Source organism: Urocitellus parryii, chromosome 14 (assembly GCF_045843805.1).
Source record: "Urocitellus parryii isolate mUroPar1 chromosome 14, mUroPar1.hap1, whole genome shotgun sequence".
Lineage (NCBI taxonomy): Eukaryota > Metazoa > Chordata > Mammalia > Rodentia > Sciuridae > Urocitellus > Urocitellus parryii.
The window spans coordinates 49,916,759-49,931,879 of NC_135544.1; the positions used below are offsets into that span (position 1 = coordinate 49,916,759).

Below are 15,121 nucleotides of genomic sequence, written 5' to 3' on the forward strand. Positions count from 1 at the left end.
TGGTGGCCTTGCTTGGGCTGTGACTGTTTACTCAGGCTCTACATTTTCTTCAGGACTTAGTTCAGCTACCCCCATCACCTAGAACCCAGCCCACAATATCCTCCGTTGAAGGTCAGTTTGTGTCTGTGGTTTTTTCCGTTGATGTTGCAGAAACGGAACCTTTGCCCACAAGGCTCTTGTATGGGGTCTAGTGACTCATGAAGGTGTCTGAGACCATCTTTCCTGTGTCTTCCTTCTTCCTAACACCTGGCACCTCATGACATCCTGGAAAGCCGTGGATTGACTCCAGCTCAGAGGAGGTGTCGCACTTCATCCTAACAAGCACGCGGCACTTCCAACAGGAGCGTTACTTTCAGACAGGAATGCAGAGCTGTAAATCCGACTGGGCAAAACTTGGGGTCTAAACCTTTCCCTTTGGGCCCAGGTAGAACAAAGTTCTGGCACTTCTTAGATTAGAAATTGAAAAGAAAATTAGGAAAAAGGGAGAAAAGGAGAGAAAATGGGTTCCAAGAATTAGTTCAGACTTTAGGATTATTCTGGGCACTGCAGAATTGGAAGTAATATTTCCCTGAGCTACTTACCCAGAGAGGACAAAGAAAACAAAATATAATCTTTACATGAAAAGACAGCGTTAGGAGTTATTTTTTTTTCCTTAATGAGTTTTTTAGTTTATCATGTGGAACTACTGTATGTTTCTATGCATGTATAACTTCTCAACTTAATTCATGAGATCAAAATTGCCTAAGTCATAAGTCAGGAGGCTTGAAGGTCAGAGAGAGCTAATGGAAACAGGAAAGAGATCACCAAGAGGGCTTATCACCATGAAGAATAAACCAAGAAAGACTTCTTGTTCCTTAAATCTAGGCTGTCTATCAATTCCATGGTACTTCTGAGTATTCAGTGTGTTGGTTGCTTAGGGAATCTTTAAAAAAAAGAAGAAAAGAGTTGGGAGAGCCCATCCCCAAGCTCAGCCTCATCCACAAAACTCCCATCACCCAGGGAGAACCCAAAGGGCCTACAGGAGAACCTAGGAGGCAGCACTGCCGGTCAGTGTTAGGAAGTGCAGAGGACAGGACCAATCCAGTCAGTGGCCCAGCCCTGAACGGTGGGAGGATCTGTAAGTAATAACAACAGAGCAAGCAGCCAGCGCTTTAAAGCCTGACCTATAATAGATGCTATGCTGGGCACTGTCTGACCTACAATAGATGCTATGCTGGGCAGTGTCTCAATTATGTCTCATTTAATCCTAACAATACTTAAAAAAAATACTGTTTTTGGACATAGAAAAAGGAGGTGTTGGTTGTTTTGATCACTGGGCCCAAAGTTGAACTCCTAGTAGGTAGTGAAAATAGGATTTGAGGCTCATTCTCTCTAATGCCCACTTTGGTGGGGTTTTAACCACATATACACTCTTTTTCTTCTTCTTCTTCTTTTTTTTTTTTTTTTTTTTTTTTAATTTTCTGGTACTGAGAATTAAACCCAAGGAGCACTCAACCTCTGAGCCACATCCCCAGCCACTGGGATTACAGGCATGTGCCACAGTGCCCGGCTTGTTTTTTATTTAGAGTCAGGGTCTCCCTAAGTGGCTTAGGGCCTAGCTAAGTTGCTGAGGCTGGCCTTGAACTTGTGATCCTCCTGCCTCAGCCTCCCTGGCTGCTGGGATTTCAGCTATGTGTTTCTGCACCCGGCCTTTTTAATATTCTTTATAAAGGAGAAAGAATAAAGAAAGCAAGAGGTGACATGAGTGTGGAGGTGCATTCTGATGAAGGAATGGATGTGCTGAGTGAGACAGGGGATGGGGCAGTGGAAAGACCTGCTGGCTGCAGTTATAATTGCTTTGTTCTGGGGTAACTGAGCATTTGGGGATGTTCCAGGGGCACTTAACTACTGAGCCACATCCTCAGTTTTTTTTTTTTTCTTTTTTTGAGACAGGGTCTTGGTAAGTTACTAAGGGCCTCGCCTAGTTGCTGAGGCTGGCCTTGAATTTCAATCCTCCTGCCTCAGCCTCTCAAGTCACTGGGATTACAGGTATGGGGCACCAGGCGAGGCAACTGCTTTGTTCCTAAAGGTCACTTGTGGGGCATGAGGTATCAAGTGGACCTTGAAATGTTTTTCCTTTAACTGGTTGTTTTAAAGCCATAATTAGAGGTGCTAACATTTCTGCTGAGGTTCAGAAATACAAACTCTGGCAAAGAGCCACAGCTACGTGCATCTCCTCCTCTCTCCGATCTGCTCTGTTCTCCAGCTCGAGGCTGGTCAGGACAACACAGGCATTGACTCACACGAGATGGACAGTGTCACCGGTGGGTGCCATCCAATCTGTCAACTCACCAAGGACCACTGGGGAGTGTGTGACCCAGAGATTCTGAGACTGCTTGCCTGCACTGCATGCCGCAGAGACCCTGCCCTTCCCCGCTGTCAAATGGTGCCACCAACCTGAGGTCCCGTCTCGGAGATACTCACAGTTTCTCCAATAGAACCTTGTATTGTTCATCTCCTCGGCCACCTTCTACCTCTTGATCCAGCTTGGTGATCAACTCATTCTCAAACTGCAAGCAGAGTTGGAATTCACAGCAGAAGGTTACATCCTTCGGAGAGACCTCGTGAGATACCTGGCTCATCTTCCTAGATCTGGCCCAACCCTTTTACTGAACTGTGGATTGCTTACGACGTGGACAGGAGAGGATCCCATTCCAGCCCTTCATGAACACTGCACCAGGGAAGTCCAATACTACTTTGTCCATTGCTTTACACTTGCCCTCCCCCCACTCCAAAATCTGAAATGCTATTTTCTGTTACAACTATGCATCTAAAAAAGCATTATGATTCTAATTTTCTTTTTTGTTTCTTATCTTTTTTTTTAATTTGGTTTTTGGTACTGGGGACTGAACTCAGGGGCACTTGACCACGGAGACACATCCCCAGCCCTATTTTGTATTTTATTCAGAGACAGGGTCTCACTGAGTTGCTCAGAGCCTCACCATTGATGAGGCTGGCTTTGAACTCACAATCCTCCTGCCTCAGCCTCCCAAGCCACTGAGATTTCAGGCCGGGCTATGAATCTTGCTAATGGGACTGCTTTTGCTGAGCTCTGTAGATGCAAAAATCTCCTTTTCAAGTTAATACACTGTAGAAAAGGAAATTGAGGTGTAGACTATATACACCAGCCATCTCAAGTTCTCACAGCCACAGACAACAGAGCAGGGCTGGGTCCCCTGCCTCTCCCCTCAGCTGTCCCATGATAGGCAGGACAGGCAGGTTGTGTCCTCTGCATTATTCTCAGTTACACTGCAAGAGACAGGTCTGAAAGGCAGGAAGTCAACTTTTCATTCCCCAGAGGCAGAGTGCTTTAGGACAGGAGGAGAGGGGGCTGCTCTAGGACAGGAGGAGAGGCACCTGCTCTAGGACAGGAGGAGAGGCACCTGCTCTAGGACAGGAGGAGAGGGGGCTGCTCTAGGACAGGAGGAGAGGCACCTGCTCTAGGACAGGAGGAGAGGGGGCTGCTCTAGGACAGGAGGAGAGGCACCTGCTCTAGGACAGGAGGAGAGGGGGCTGCTCTAGGACAGGAGGAGAGGCACCTGCTCTAGGACAGGAGGAGAGGGGGCTGCTCTAGGACAGGAGGAGAGGCACCTGCTCTAGGACAGGAGGAGAGGCGGGCTGCTCTAGGACAGGAGGAGAGGCACCTGCTCTAGGACAGGAGGAGAGGGGGCCGCTCTAGGACAGGAGGAGAGGCACCTGCTCTAGGACAGGAGGAGAGGCGGCTGCTCTAGGACAGGAGGAGAGGGGGCTGCTCTAGGACAGGAGGAGAGGCACCTGCTCTAGGACAGGAGGAGAGGCACCTGCTCTAGGACAGGAGGAGAGGGGGCTGCTCTAGGACAGGAGGAGAGGCACCTGCTCTAGGACAGGAGGAGAGGCAGCTGCTCTAGGACAGGAGGAGAGGCACCTGCTCTAGGACAGGAGGAGAGGGGGCTGCTCTAGGACAGGAGGAGAGGCAGGCCACTCTAGGACAGGAGGAGAGGGGGCTGCTCTAGGACAGGAGGAGAGGCACCTGCTCTAGGACAGGAGGAGAGGCAGGCCGCTCTAGGACAGGAGGAGAGGCACCTGCTCTAGGACAGGAGGAGAGGCACCTGCTCTAGGACAGGAGGAGAGGCGGGCTGCTCTAGGACAGGAGGAGAGGCACCTGTTCTAGGACAGGAGGAGAGGGGGCCGCTCTAGGACAGGAGGAGAGGCACCTGCTCTAGGACAGGAGGAGAGGCGGCTGCTCTAGGACAGGAGGAGAGGGGGCTGCTCTAGGACAGGAGGAGAGGCACCTGCTCTAGGACAGGAGGAGAGGCACCTGCTCTAGGACAGGAGGAGAGGGGGCTGCTCTAGGACAGGAGGAGAGGCACCTGCTCTAGGACAGGAGGAGAGGCAGCTGCTCTAGGACAGGAGGAGAGGCGGCTGCTCTAGGACAGGAGGAGAGGGGGCTGCTCTAGGACAGGAGGAGAGGCAGGCCACTCTAGGACAGGAGGAGAGGGGGCTGCTCTAGGACAGGAGGAGAGGCACCTGCTCTAGGACAGGAGGAGAGGGGGCTGCTCTAGGACAGGAGGAGAGGCACCTGCTCTAGGACAGGAGGAGAGGCGGCTGCTCTTGGACAGGAGGAGAGGCACCTGCTCTAGGACAGGAGGAGAGGCGGGCTGCTCTAGGACAGGAGGAGAGGCGGCTGCTCTAGGACAGGAGGAGAGGCACCTGCTCTAGGACAGGAGGAGAGGGGGCCGCTCTAGGACAGGAGGAGAGGCACCTGCTCTAGGACAGGAGGAGAGGCGGCTGCTCTAGGACAGGAGGAGAGGGGGCTGCTCTAGGACAGGAGGAGAGGGGGCCGCTCTAGGACAGGAGGAGAGGCGGCTGCTCTAGGACAGGAGGAGAGGCGGCTGCTCTAGGACAGGAGGAGAGGCGGCTGCTCTAGGACAGGAGGAGAGGGGGCTGCTCTAGGACAGGAGGAGAGGGGGCTGCTCTAGGACAGGAGGAGAGGGGGCTGCTCTAGGACAGGAGGAGAGGCACCTGCTCTAGGACAGGAGGAGAGGCGGCTGCTCTAGGACAGGAGGAGAGGGGGCTGCTCTAGGACAGGAGGAGAGGCACCTGCTCTAGGACAGGAGGAGAGGCACCTGCTCTAGGACAGGAGGAGAGGCACCTGCTCTAGGACAGGAGGAGAGGCGGGCTGCTCTAGGACAGGAGGAGAGGCACCTGTTCTAGGACAGGAGGAGAGGGGGCTGCTCTAGGACAGGAGGAGAGGCACCTGCTCTAGGACAGGAGGAGAGGGGGCTGCTCTAGGACAGGAGGAGAGGGGGCTGCTCTAGGACAGGAGGAGAGGGGGCTGCTCTAGGACAGGAGGAGAGGCGGCTGCTCTAGGACAGGAGGAGAGGTGGCTGCTCTAGGACAGGAGGAGAGGCGGCTGCTCTAGGACAGGAGGAGAGGGGGCTGCTCTAGGACAGGAGGAGAGGCAGGCCACTCTAGGACAGGAGGAGAGGCACCTGCTCTAGGACAGGAGGAGAGGCACCTGCTCTAGGACAGGAGGAGAGGCGGCTGCTCTAGGACAGGAGGAGAGGCAGGCCGCTCTAGGACAGGAGGAGAGGCGGCTGCTCTAGGACAGGAGGAGAGGCGGCTGCTCTAGGACAGGAGGAGAGGCGGCTGCTCTAGGACAGGAGGAGAGGGGGCTGCTCTAGGACAGGAGGAGAGGCACCTGCTCTAGGACAGGAGGAGAGGCACCTGCTCTAGGACAGGAGGAGAGGCGGCTGCTCTAGGACAGGAGGAGAGGCGGCTGCTCTAGGACAGGAGGAGAGGCAGGCTGCTCTAGGACAGGAGGAGAGGGGGCTGCTCTAGGACAGGAGGAGAGGCGGCTGCTCTAGGACAGGAGGAGAGGCGGCTGCTCTAGGACAGGAGGAGAGGCACCTGCTCTAGGACAGGAGGAGAGGCGGCTGCTCTAGGACAGGAGGAGAGGCGGCTGCTCTAGGACAGGAGGAGAGGCGGCTGCTCTAGGACAGGAGGAGAGGCGGCTGCTCTAGGACAGGAGGAGAGGCGGCTGCTCTAGGACAGGAGGAGAGGGGGCTGCTCTAGGACAGGAGGAGAGGCGGCTGCTCTAGGACAGGAGGAGAGGCGGCTGCTCTAGGACAGGAGGAGAGGGGGCTGCTCTAGGACAGGAGGAGAGGCAGGCCACTCTAGGACAGGAGGAGAGGCGGCTGCTCTTGGACAGGAGGAGAGGCGGCTGCTCTAGGACAGGAGGAGAGGCAGGCCACTCTAGGACAGGAGGAGAGGCAGGCCGCTCTAGGACAGGAGGAGAGGCGGCTGCTCTAGGACAGGAGTCAAGAGAGCCCTTCTAGGCTCTGGGCTGGAATGTTGGATTACATCTCCAATCACTTGACACAATGAAATGTAAAAGGAATTTTTAGATCAACGCTGATTTTTATTACTCAGGCTATGGCTTTTCCATATAGAAAGAAAATAAGTAAGAGCTGATTTTAGTGCATTAGTAAAATTGCCATCCACCACTCCTTACCATATGGAAATTGCCATTTCCACTGAAATTGAACTCACACTGCATCATATCAAAGAAAATGGGGATGGTGGCTTTTCGCAGCTCCACTTCGGGGGTCAGGGTGACTTCCAGAATGGGACCCACCATAGATGGGATGAACTTGATTTTGTGGGGACCTGAAATGAAGGTAAATGAGGATATGAAACAATCACTTTGCTATTAAGTCAAATGTTATAATCTTCCTCTATCGGGCCCATAAGAAAAGAAAGAGTGCATGTGGGTAAGGCACCTGGGTGCAGAAGTGAGGGATGAAATACTGATAAACTGTGGATGCCATAGGAACAGAGGGTTCATGTCCCAGCTGAGGTGAGGGTGTAAAAGCCACAGGTGAGCTTTCACCTCCAGGCACACGGTACATCTCAGGACCATTTGAATTAATCCACTTGGGTGCTTATCACAATGGAGCTGTGCTGGGGCCCATTCAAGGTCAGACACTCACCCAGGTTATACCACATGTCCCGGATTCTAAAGCCGATTTCCTTTCTCATGTCCCCATATCTAGGAAGAAGATCATAAATGGAGAGGAGGAGTTGCAGGAGAAACGGGTTGCATGCAAGAAAGTCACTCCTGAGTCTCTAGGGGGCACTGGATCAAGGACCCGTCAGACTCCCCAATCTGCAGGTGCTCAGGCTCCTTATATAGAAGAGCACAGTATTTGCATACAACTACACACATCCTCCTGCATACTTCAAAGTGTCTCCATATTACTAGTAAGATCTCATACCAGGTAAATGCTGTGCAAATACTGGTTACAGTGGATGGCTTGGGGAATGAAGACAAGAAATACATGTTCAATATAGGTGTGATTTTCCCCACAAATATTCTTGATCCCTTTGTTGGGGGATGCAGAACTCACAGACACAGAGGACTATGTGTTTAATGGTGAGGGGAATAAAATCAGCCTGAGCTCCTTTGGGTCACACATGAGACATTGACACTGTAAGAGAGGAGGGCAGTATCAAAATCAGCCTCAAAAGAGAAGTGAGCCCCATGGAGGGCAGAGGACTGATGACCAGAAGGAACCAAATGTAAGTGCTGAAAAATAACTAAGAAGGTGAGATGAGCCGGGCGCAGGGGTGCACGCCTGTAATGCCAGAGGTTCAGGAGGCTGAGGCAGGAGGATTGTGAGTTCAAAGCCAGCCTCAGCAAAAGCAAGGTGCTAAGCAGCTGAGTGAGACCCTGTCTCTAAATAAAATACAAAAAAGGGCTGGGGAGGTGGCTCAGTGGTGGAGTGCCCTGAGTTCAATCCCCAGTACCACCCTCCCACACAAAAAAGGGTGGGGTGTGTGGCTCAGTGGTTAAGCACCTCTGGGTTCAATCCCTGGTACAAAAAAAAAGTGAGATGAACAAACTGATTTCAGGGGAAAGAATAACAAACACTCAACATAAACTAATAAAGAGGAAGAGGACTGAGGGCTGGCTTCCACAGGCATGTGACAGGGGCTTGCCAACTCATACTGAGGGGCAATGTACACCTGTATTAGCATGCTCTTCAAAGTTCTCACCCTGGGAAGCGGCATTCTCAGGGCAATAGAGCCCAGGAAGGGGGAAAACCTGTCCTTGGGGGAAAAAACCCCAGAGCTTACTGCTTTCATACAGATGGTGCAGATAGTCATACAGCTCACCAGCAGACACTGAGGAGGAGCGGGGAAACACTGGTCTAGGCAGTGACTCTGGGGTGATTAGGTGATTCCTGGATGGAGGCCAAGCCCATGCTCCTGGTCATCTTTGAAGAATTCTTACGCCTGAGGCTGCCCCACCCCACCTACCACATCAGAGGCTGGGGGCTGGAACTCGGAAATGGGGCAGGTCGTGATATCTCCTGGGAACACTCAGGCTCACAAACCATCCTGTGGTCGCTGCTCTAGACTATTTTAGTGACACTTCGATTGCCCCAACATTTTTTATTCAAATTCTTTCATTGTAAATGCCTTCATAAACTAGCATATTTTCTTCCTTTTTTCAGTGGTGCATTGTAGTCATGGAACATAGGAATGAAGCTCACTGCAACACACATTGGTACATGATATAAATTTGGTCATTTTGATCCTAGTAAGAAGCCACTATTTTTTTTTTAAATCACATTTAAAAAATCGTAACTATTCCATCTAACAAAATGCTTGACCTTATTTTATTATTAAAGTTAGATGAGCCTATGTCATCGAGATTTGGGATTTAACAGACAGAAGTATCACTATTCCTATTGTTTAATACTTCTGCTGATCCTACTTTAAGAAAGCTTGAAACAAATCCTCACATTTCTATAACTTTAATATAACTGGTTTTATTCCCCAAATTTTCTCTTTGCCCTTATACACACACGTTTTTACATGGTTTCTATTCACTGTCATACTTTTTTTTTTGACCAGAACCAGAATCATTAATCCTAAGTAACCTTTTTTTTCTTATCAGACTTGCAATCAAGTAACTTCACTTACAGTCACTGAACCCAAACCAAATCCATCCCTTAAAGAAGTTACATTGTTACTTAAGACATTCTAAAGCAAGTGACCAAGGGATGGAGGCAGTAAGTGTTTCCCTTTGGGGAAATCTACAGAACAGGTCATACTGTAATTGTTTTCTTTCTTCTTTCTTTTTGGTGTGTGTGTGTGTGTGTGTGTGTGTGTGTGTACGTGTATGTGTGTGTATGTGTGTGTGTATACATGTGTGTGCACGAACTAGGGATGGAACCCAGGGGTGTTCTACCACTAAGTTGCACCCTTAGCTATTTTTATTTTTTAATTTGTGACAGTGTCTTGCTAAGTTGCCCAGGCTGGCCTTAAAGTTGTGATCCTCCCGCCTCAGCTCCTGAGTCACTGTGATTACAGGCATGAGTCACCACGTCCGTCTTCTATTTTTGTATATTAAAGCACAGTCCTGTTGGATATGGTGGCACATGTCTGTAATCCCAGCAGCTTGGGAGCTGAGACAGGAGGATCACAAGTTTGAGGTCAATCTCAGCAAGTGAGAGCCTGTCTCAAATTTTCAAAAATTTAAAAAGAAAGGGCTGGGGATGTGGCTCAGAGGTAGAATGCCCTTGGGTTCCATCCTCGGTACCACCAAAAACAAAAGCAACCACCAAAACACAGTCACTACCAACCTCAGTTGTTTTAGGAAGGAAACAGAAATATAAAAATGTTAAATAATTTGCCTAAAACCCTGGATACTCCAACTAGGGGAAATGGATATAAAATTTCAAGTTTAAATAAAAAATTTCTCAAGTCACTCTTATACACTGCTTTGCCTTTCCAGCATCTAAATTAACTCGAAACAGACCAGAGATGAAGACAGTGAAACCCGTCCCTAAATCTCCCACATTCCTGGACCTGAGTCCATTCTAAATTCCAAGCCAGAAATCTGGAATTTCAGGCTGTTGGCTTCTTGGCTTCTCTGCCGAAGTGACAGTAGGTGACTGACTGTGCCAAAGGGATTCCCTTGTGAAGTGGAAGGAGGCACTGCACCTGCAATTCAGATGAACTGCCAGCAGATGGCAGCTGTTCCGGGGCCCGGGAGGACACAGGGCACCTTTCCAGGCAGATGATTGATGGGAATGTGAGAAAAAAAAAAGTGACCCGAGGGAATCTGAGTTATCAAGTGACTAAGACCTACCTCACCATCACTACCCTTAGCGACTACTACGGGTCGTCACTGAACACTGTATTCCTGCAGCACCCAAAGTACAGCTCCGAATGTGCACAGAAGAATCGCCTTTCCCCAAATCGCCAAGTTTGCAAGGTCACTTACTTTTTTACAATTTTGTGGCGCTTGGCTTGTGAGAAGGTTTCCAGCTGAAGGGACTCATGGGTGAGAAACGCTACCGCCAAATGGAAGTAATTGTTCCAGAGCTGTTCAACATGATGTGAGCACAAAGAAACAGAAAATAACTTTAGTGTGGGTCATACTAAAATAGACACGTGGCAGAAAGTCACTAACCAGGGACTCATGAAAAAGTAAGATCCACAGGACTTTAGTTCTCTCTTGGGTTTGATTCCGTCGTAAAAGTATTAAGAGTTAATATTAAGCTCTCCTCCCCCCCCCCACACCCCACCATTGCCAATTCAAACTTTTACGTTCTTCTTTGCTCCTGGGATAGGGAAAAAGTACTGCCAAGAAGTACACCTATTTATAGTAGGGGGTTTGGCAACACGTATCAAAAGCCCTAAAATGGTGCCAAACATTTGAACTCGCAAATACTTTCAGGACTTCTTCCTGACCAAAGAACTATGGAGAGTTAAAAGTATTTAAAACAAGGAAGGTCACCACAGTGCTGTTTAACATAACAGAAGATGGAAACAACCTACGTGTTCTCAGCAAGAATTTGGTTAAATAATCATTAACCGGCCATGTAGTGGACTGCACTCAGCTGTGAAAACTACTGCGAAAATAGTTAACATCATTCAAAAAATGATGAAGTAAAGAAGTAAAGAAAACAAATTAACAGGTCCCAGAGCACGGCACAGTGCGAGTCTGTTTTGGTGGGTGTGTATGTGCGTAAATATAAACGTAAGGCGATACGTATATACACACACACACACGCACATATGTGTCGACTTATATAGATGTAGATGCCTGTGTGTGTATCCTTACGACTTTCCACGCTCAAAATGCTACTGATACAAAAAGGCACAAGACACAGAAAAATCACATCACCAACAGAACACAGTCTGGAACACAGACTCTACAAGAGCTGGGACTTGGTAAGCCTTTGCCAGGGATGAGAACAGGTAAATACTCTTGATGTTGGTTGGAAGAAGGAAAGAAGGCTTTACAACTACTGTGGACTTTCCAAATAGCGCACGTATACATAAAAAGCAACACCAGAATAGTGCCCATTGACCTGCTGCCTAGGACAGAACCACTTGAGGTGTGGAGTTGTCTAAGCACATTTTTGCAACCACATGCTTCTGTACATTTGTGCCTGTACATAGAGGATCACACCACGATGTTAACAGGGAAGGCCAAGCCTGCAGTCGTCCCCTTGTCCCTGATTTTGTTTTCTGAGGTTTCAGTTCCCCTCGACTAACCGAGGTCCAAAAATATTAATATTTATCTCGACTCTTTCAAGAAAGAAAAACCACATTTGTATTACAGTATCTCATTACAATTGTTGCATTTACTATTATCTTTGTTGATCTCTTACTGTGCCTATTTTGTAAATCAAATTTTATCATACACATGGTTATCTATAGGACTCGGGACTCTGTGGCTTCAGGCATCCCCTGGTGGCTGTAGAATATATCCCCCACAGGAAAGGGAGATTACTGCGTATATATTTTTTTACTTTCTTATTTATTTGTTTGTTTGTTTATTTATTTTAAAAATATTTTTTAGTTGTCTTTGGACCTTTACTTTATTTATTTATTTATATGTGATGCCGAGGATTGAACCCAGCGCCTCACACATGCCAGGCAAGTGCTCTGCCACTGAGCTACAGCCCCAGCCCAACCTTCTTGTTTTGGGGTAGCTGCATTTTCTCAGTATGACTTCTTTACCTTTCTTTTTTGTGTATGTTGCTTTTCCAGAAAGAAAAAGCTCCATCTTATTGCAGCTGGAGGACCATGTGACAGGAGTGTGCCCCTCAGGAAAAGAGAGAACCACAGAACCCTTCCCCAGTGACGATGAGGGAACCGGAGGTGGCCCTTTCCTAGCCGCAACAGTTCTGTTGCTGTGGCTGAGACTTCCAGGGACTTCCAGCAGGTCGGGCGCTCACCTGAAGCTCAAAGCTGGCCTGATCCATGAAGAGTCTGGTGAGGACTTCTGTGAACTGATTGATGGCGCGGAGGAACACCCTGGGGAAGAAAGCACCAGACTAGGAGGTTGACTCCACCCTCGGACACTTTGCCCTCCACGTTAAAATAAAGCCACACCATCCCAGACTGGCAAGAAAAGGCCATCTGATCTGCCAGTGTCCTCTGGGGCTACAAAAGGGCAGAGTCTGTAAAGTTCAGTTTTCCCAACTGACTGGCCGAGTCTCAGCTAGCTGAGGTGACACACAGCGGGCATGGGCCCCCTGTGTGGGCAATTCATACTCCACAGTGATGCTTCTATGTCTTTATTATTTATGATACGGGGATTGAACCCAGGGATATTTTACCACTGAGCCATATCCCCATTATTTTTTATTTTGAGGCAGGGTCTCATTAAGCTGCTGAGGTTGGCCTCCAACTTGTGATCCTCCTATCTCAGCCTCCCAAGTTGCCAGAATTACAGGTGTGCATTACCATGCCCAGAAATGCTTCTCTTTTAGAGTCTAGGGCTTCTGGTGCTGCTTTCCCTCTACTCTGCAGAGTTGGGAAGGGTTTTTTTCCTAATCAGACATCAGGACCACATATGGTTAATAATAATAATCATAAAGTGATTTGTCTTAATTAGCTCATTAAGAAACATCTGAAGTTCTTTTACTATAATATACATATATATCCCCTTCATCTACTTCTATTCAACCAGTATCTGTTGTAGGCCAGCATCTGCAAGGCACTCACTTGGGTGCTATGTCAAATACACAGTTTCCAGTCTTCCAAGGGTCACAACACCAAGGAGGAATCTTAAACATCTAACGTGAGCCCTGATCCAACAGAGAACATGAAACAAATCCCATGAGAGGGCTTCAAAGGGGGTTCCCAGCATCCAAGGAAGAGAAGACAATATCCAGGCCAGAAAGGCCTGCGCTGGGGGTAATGGTCTTAGGGGATGGAGGGAGGTTGAGAGGTCGTGGGGAGGACACTGACATGGAGGGAGCAGCAGAGGCAAAGGATCGCTAGGAGAATGACAAGGAGACCGGTCCCCACCAAAGACAGCAGAGACCCTGAATGGGGCAACCCTGCAGCCCAGGTGAAGTGGAGCTCCTGGCACGGACGTCAGGGTCACAGGAGCAGGAAGATGGGACCAAGCACAGAGACGGACCAGCCCTTCCCGGAGCCCCCACGGCAGAGGGGGCAGAGCCTGGGTGGGCCCCAGGTCCTCACCTGCTCTGCGTCATATTCATCACCACCCAGTCTTTGGCATAGACGTTCTTCCCGATCAGATCCTTGAACATGATAAAGGTCTCCATGAGGAAGTCCTGCGGAGAAGAAGGAGGGACAGCTGGGGAGGACGGCTCCTTCACCGCCGCTCCTCCGGCGCGTGGACAGAAGAACCTCATCAGCACCAGTCCTTCCTCGTCCCAGGTCACCGCTGTCCTACAGGACAGAGGGACAATGACACGTTCTCCGAGCAGGCTACCATATGAGGCGATTTTTGCACTGCGTGATTCTATAAGGAAAACAAGGACAGAAAGGTGGTCCACGTTCTACAAGTGGTGCGCCTGAGGCTGACACATTAAATGACCTGCCCGAGACCAGAGGACCAGGAAGCAGGAGAGCTGCAGGGACCCGGGGCTCGCGGACCCCACGTTTCCAGCTCTTGTTTCTCTTTAGTCCTCATCTGGCACGTGCTGCTGGAAATAGCTCTCCTACTTAAAAATGAACCAACAACTGTGAGGAAGTGGGAACTTTGGACAGATGGGAGTTCAATTCTTCCTTGCCCTGGTTAGAACAGATCAGAAGCACTGTACCAAGCAGCAGTGCGAGCCTTCCAGCTGCACAGAGGTTCTCACGTGTAGCCTGGAAGAAAAGTCCTTCATGGCTCCTACAAGGAGCTGGTAACGGTTGCTCAGGATAACTGGAAGAACTAATAACTAAGTAAAGCACAGAGCTCTTCTCATCCAAAGGCAGTTGTGAGCAAAAAGGAATTAAAAAAAAAAAAAAGCAACAAGACTAAAAGGCAAAGCTATCAAGTTTTGAAAGCACTTCCATTGGACCCATTTAGACCTTCTGCACTGGGATCCCTGAAATGAAAATCCAGTTTGCATTCTCGGGCACTAACCCACAGGTCCCACCTTTGAAGCACACTGCACTGCAGTAGGGATGTGGTGCTTGAGAGGCACTGGTGGCTGAACCCAGAGGCACTTGACCACTGAGCCCCATCCCCAGCCCTTTCCTGTACTTTAGGTGGAGACAGGGTCTCACTGAGTTGCCGAGGCTGACTTGGAATTTGCAATCCTCTTGTCTTAGCCTCCCAACCTTTAGGATGACAGGCGTGCACCCCCATGCCCAGCTATTTCTGAAGACATTTTTCTAAGACACTGGTTAATCTGCTAGTTTCCTCTGCTCTTGATGTCAGTGGCACACCAACAGGAATGATTCTGGCAGGAACTTGCTGTGTTTTTGTTTTATTTTTTTGCTCTGCTGGAAGTTGAACCCACAGCCTCAGACACGCTAGGCAGGTGCTAGGGCACAGCCCAGCCTCGTCTTGCTGCACTTGATTTGATCTTCTGGTACAATAACGAGTCAGGCCTATCCATCCTCAGTTCTGGAATTTTTCATGAGTTTACCATTTTTTTTTTCACCATAACGTGATCAATGCTTCTCCCCATTTACTGACCATTCTGTTATTATTATTATTTGGTTCAATAAACATGATTTCTTGGTTTGTGATGAAAATGGAAAATGGATCAACTGGAGATGCCAGTTATCTGCATCCGACACGGTCTACGCTCAGCTCTTCAGACGG

The 15,121-nt window shown here is 49.1% G+C and overlaps 1 protein-coding gene across 1 annotated transcript in view; it reads right to left on the reverse strand.

Annotated features, from left to right (window-relative positions):
• The window catches only part of Dock5 (dedicator of cytokinesis 5), a 184,689-nt gene that overhangs the window by 33,660 nt on the left and 135,908 nt on the right, over positions 1–15,121 (reverse strand). Inside the window, exons 29-34 of the mRNA XM_026411607.2 lie at positions 13,537–13,631; positions 12,282–12,360; positions 10,316–10,416; positions 7,011–7,069; positions 6,533–6,687; positions 2,464–2,549 (exon numbers count right to left, since the gene is read on the reverse strand). Of these exons, the coding sequence (XP_026267392.2) occupies positions 2,464–2,549; positions 6,533–6,687; positions 7,011–7,069; positions 10,316–10,416; positions 12,282–12,360; positions 13,537–13,631 (575 nt within the window). The remainder of the gene's footprint in view (positions 1–2,463; positions 2,550–6,532; positions 6,688–7,010; positions 7,070–10,315; positions 10,417–12,281; positions 12,361–13,536; positions 13,632–15,121) is intronic.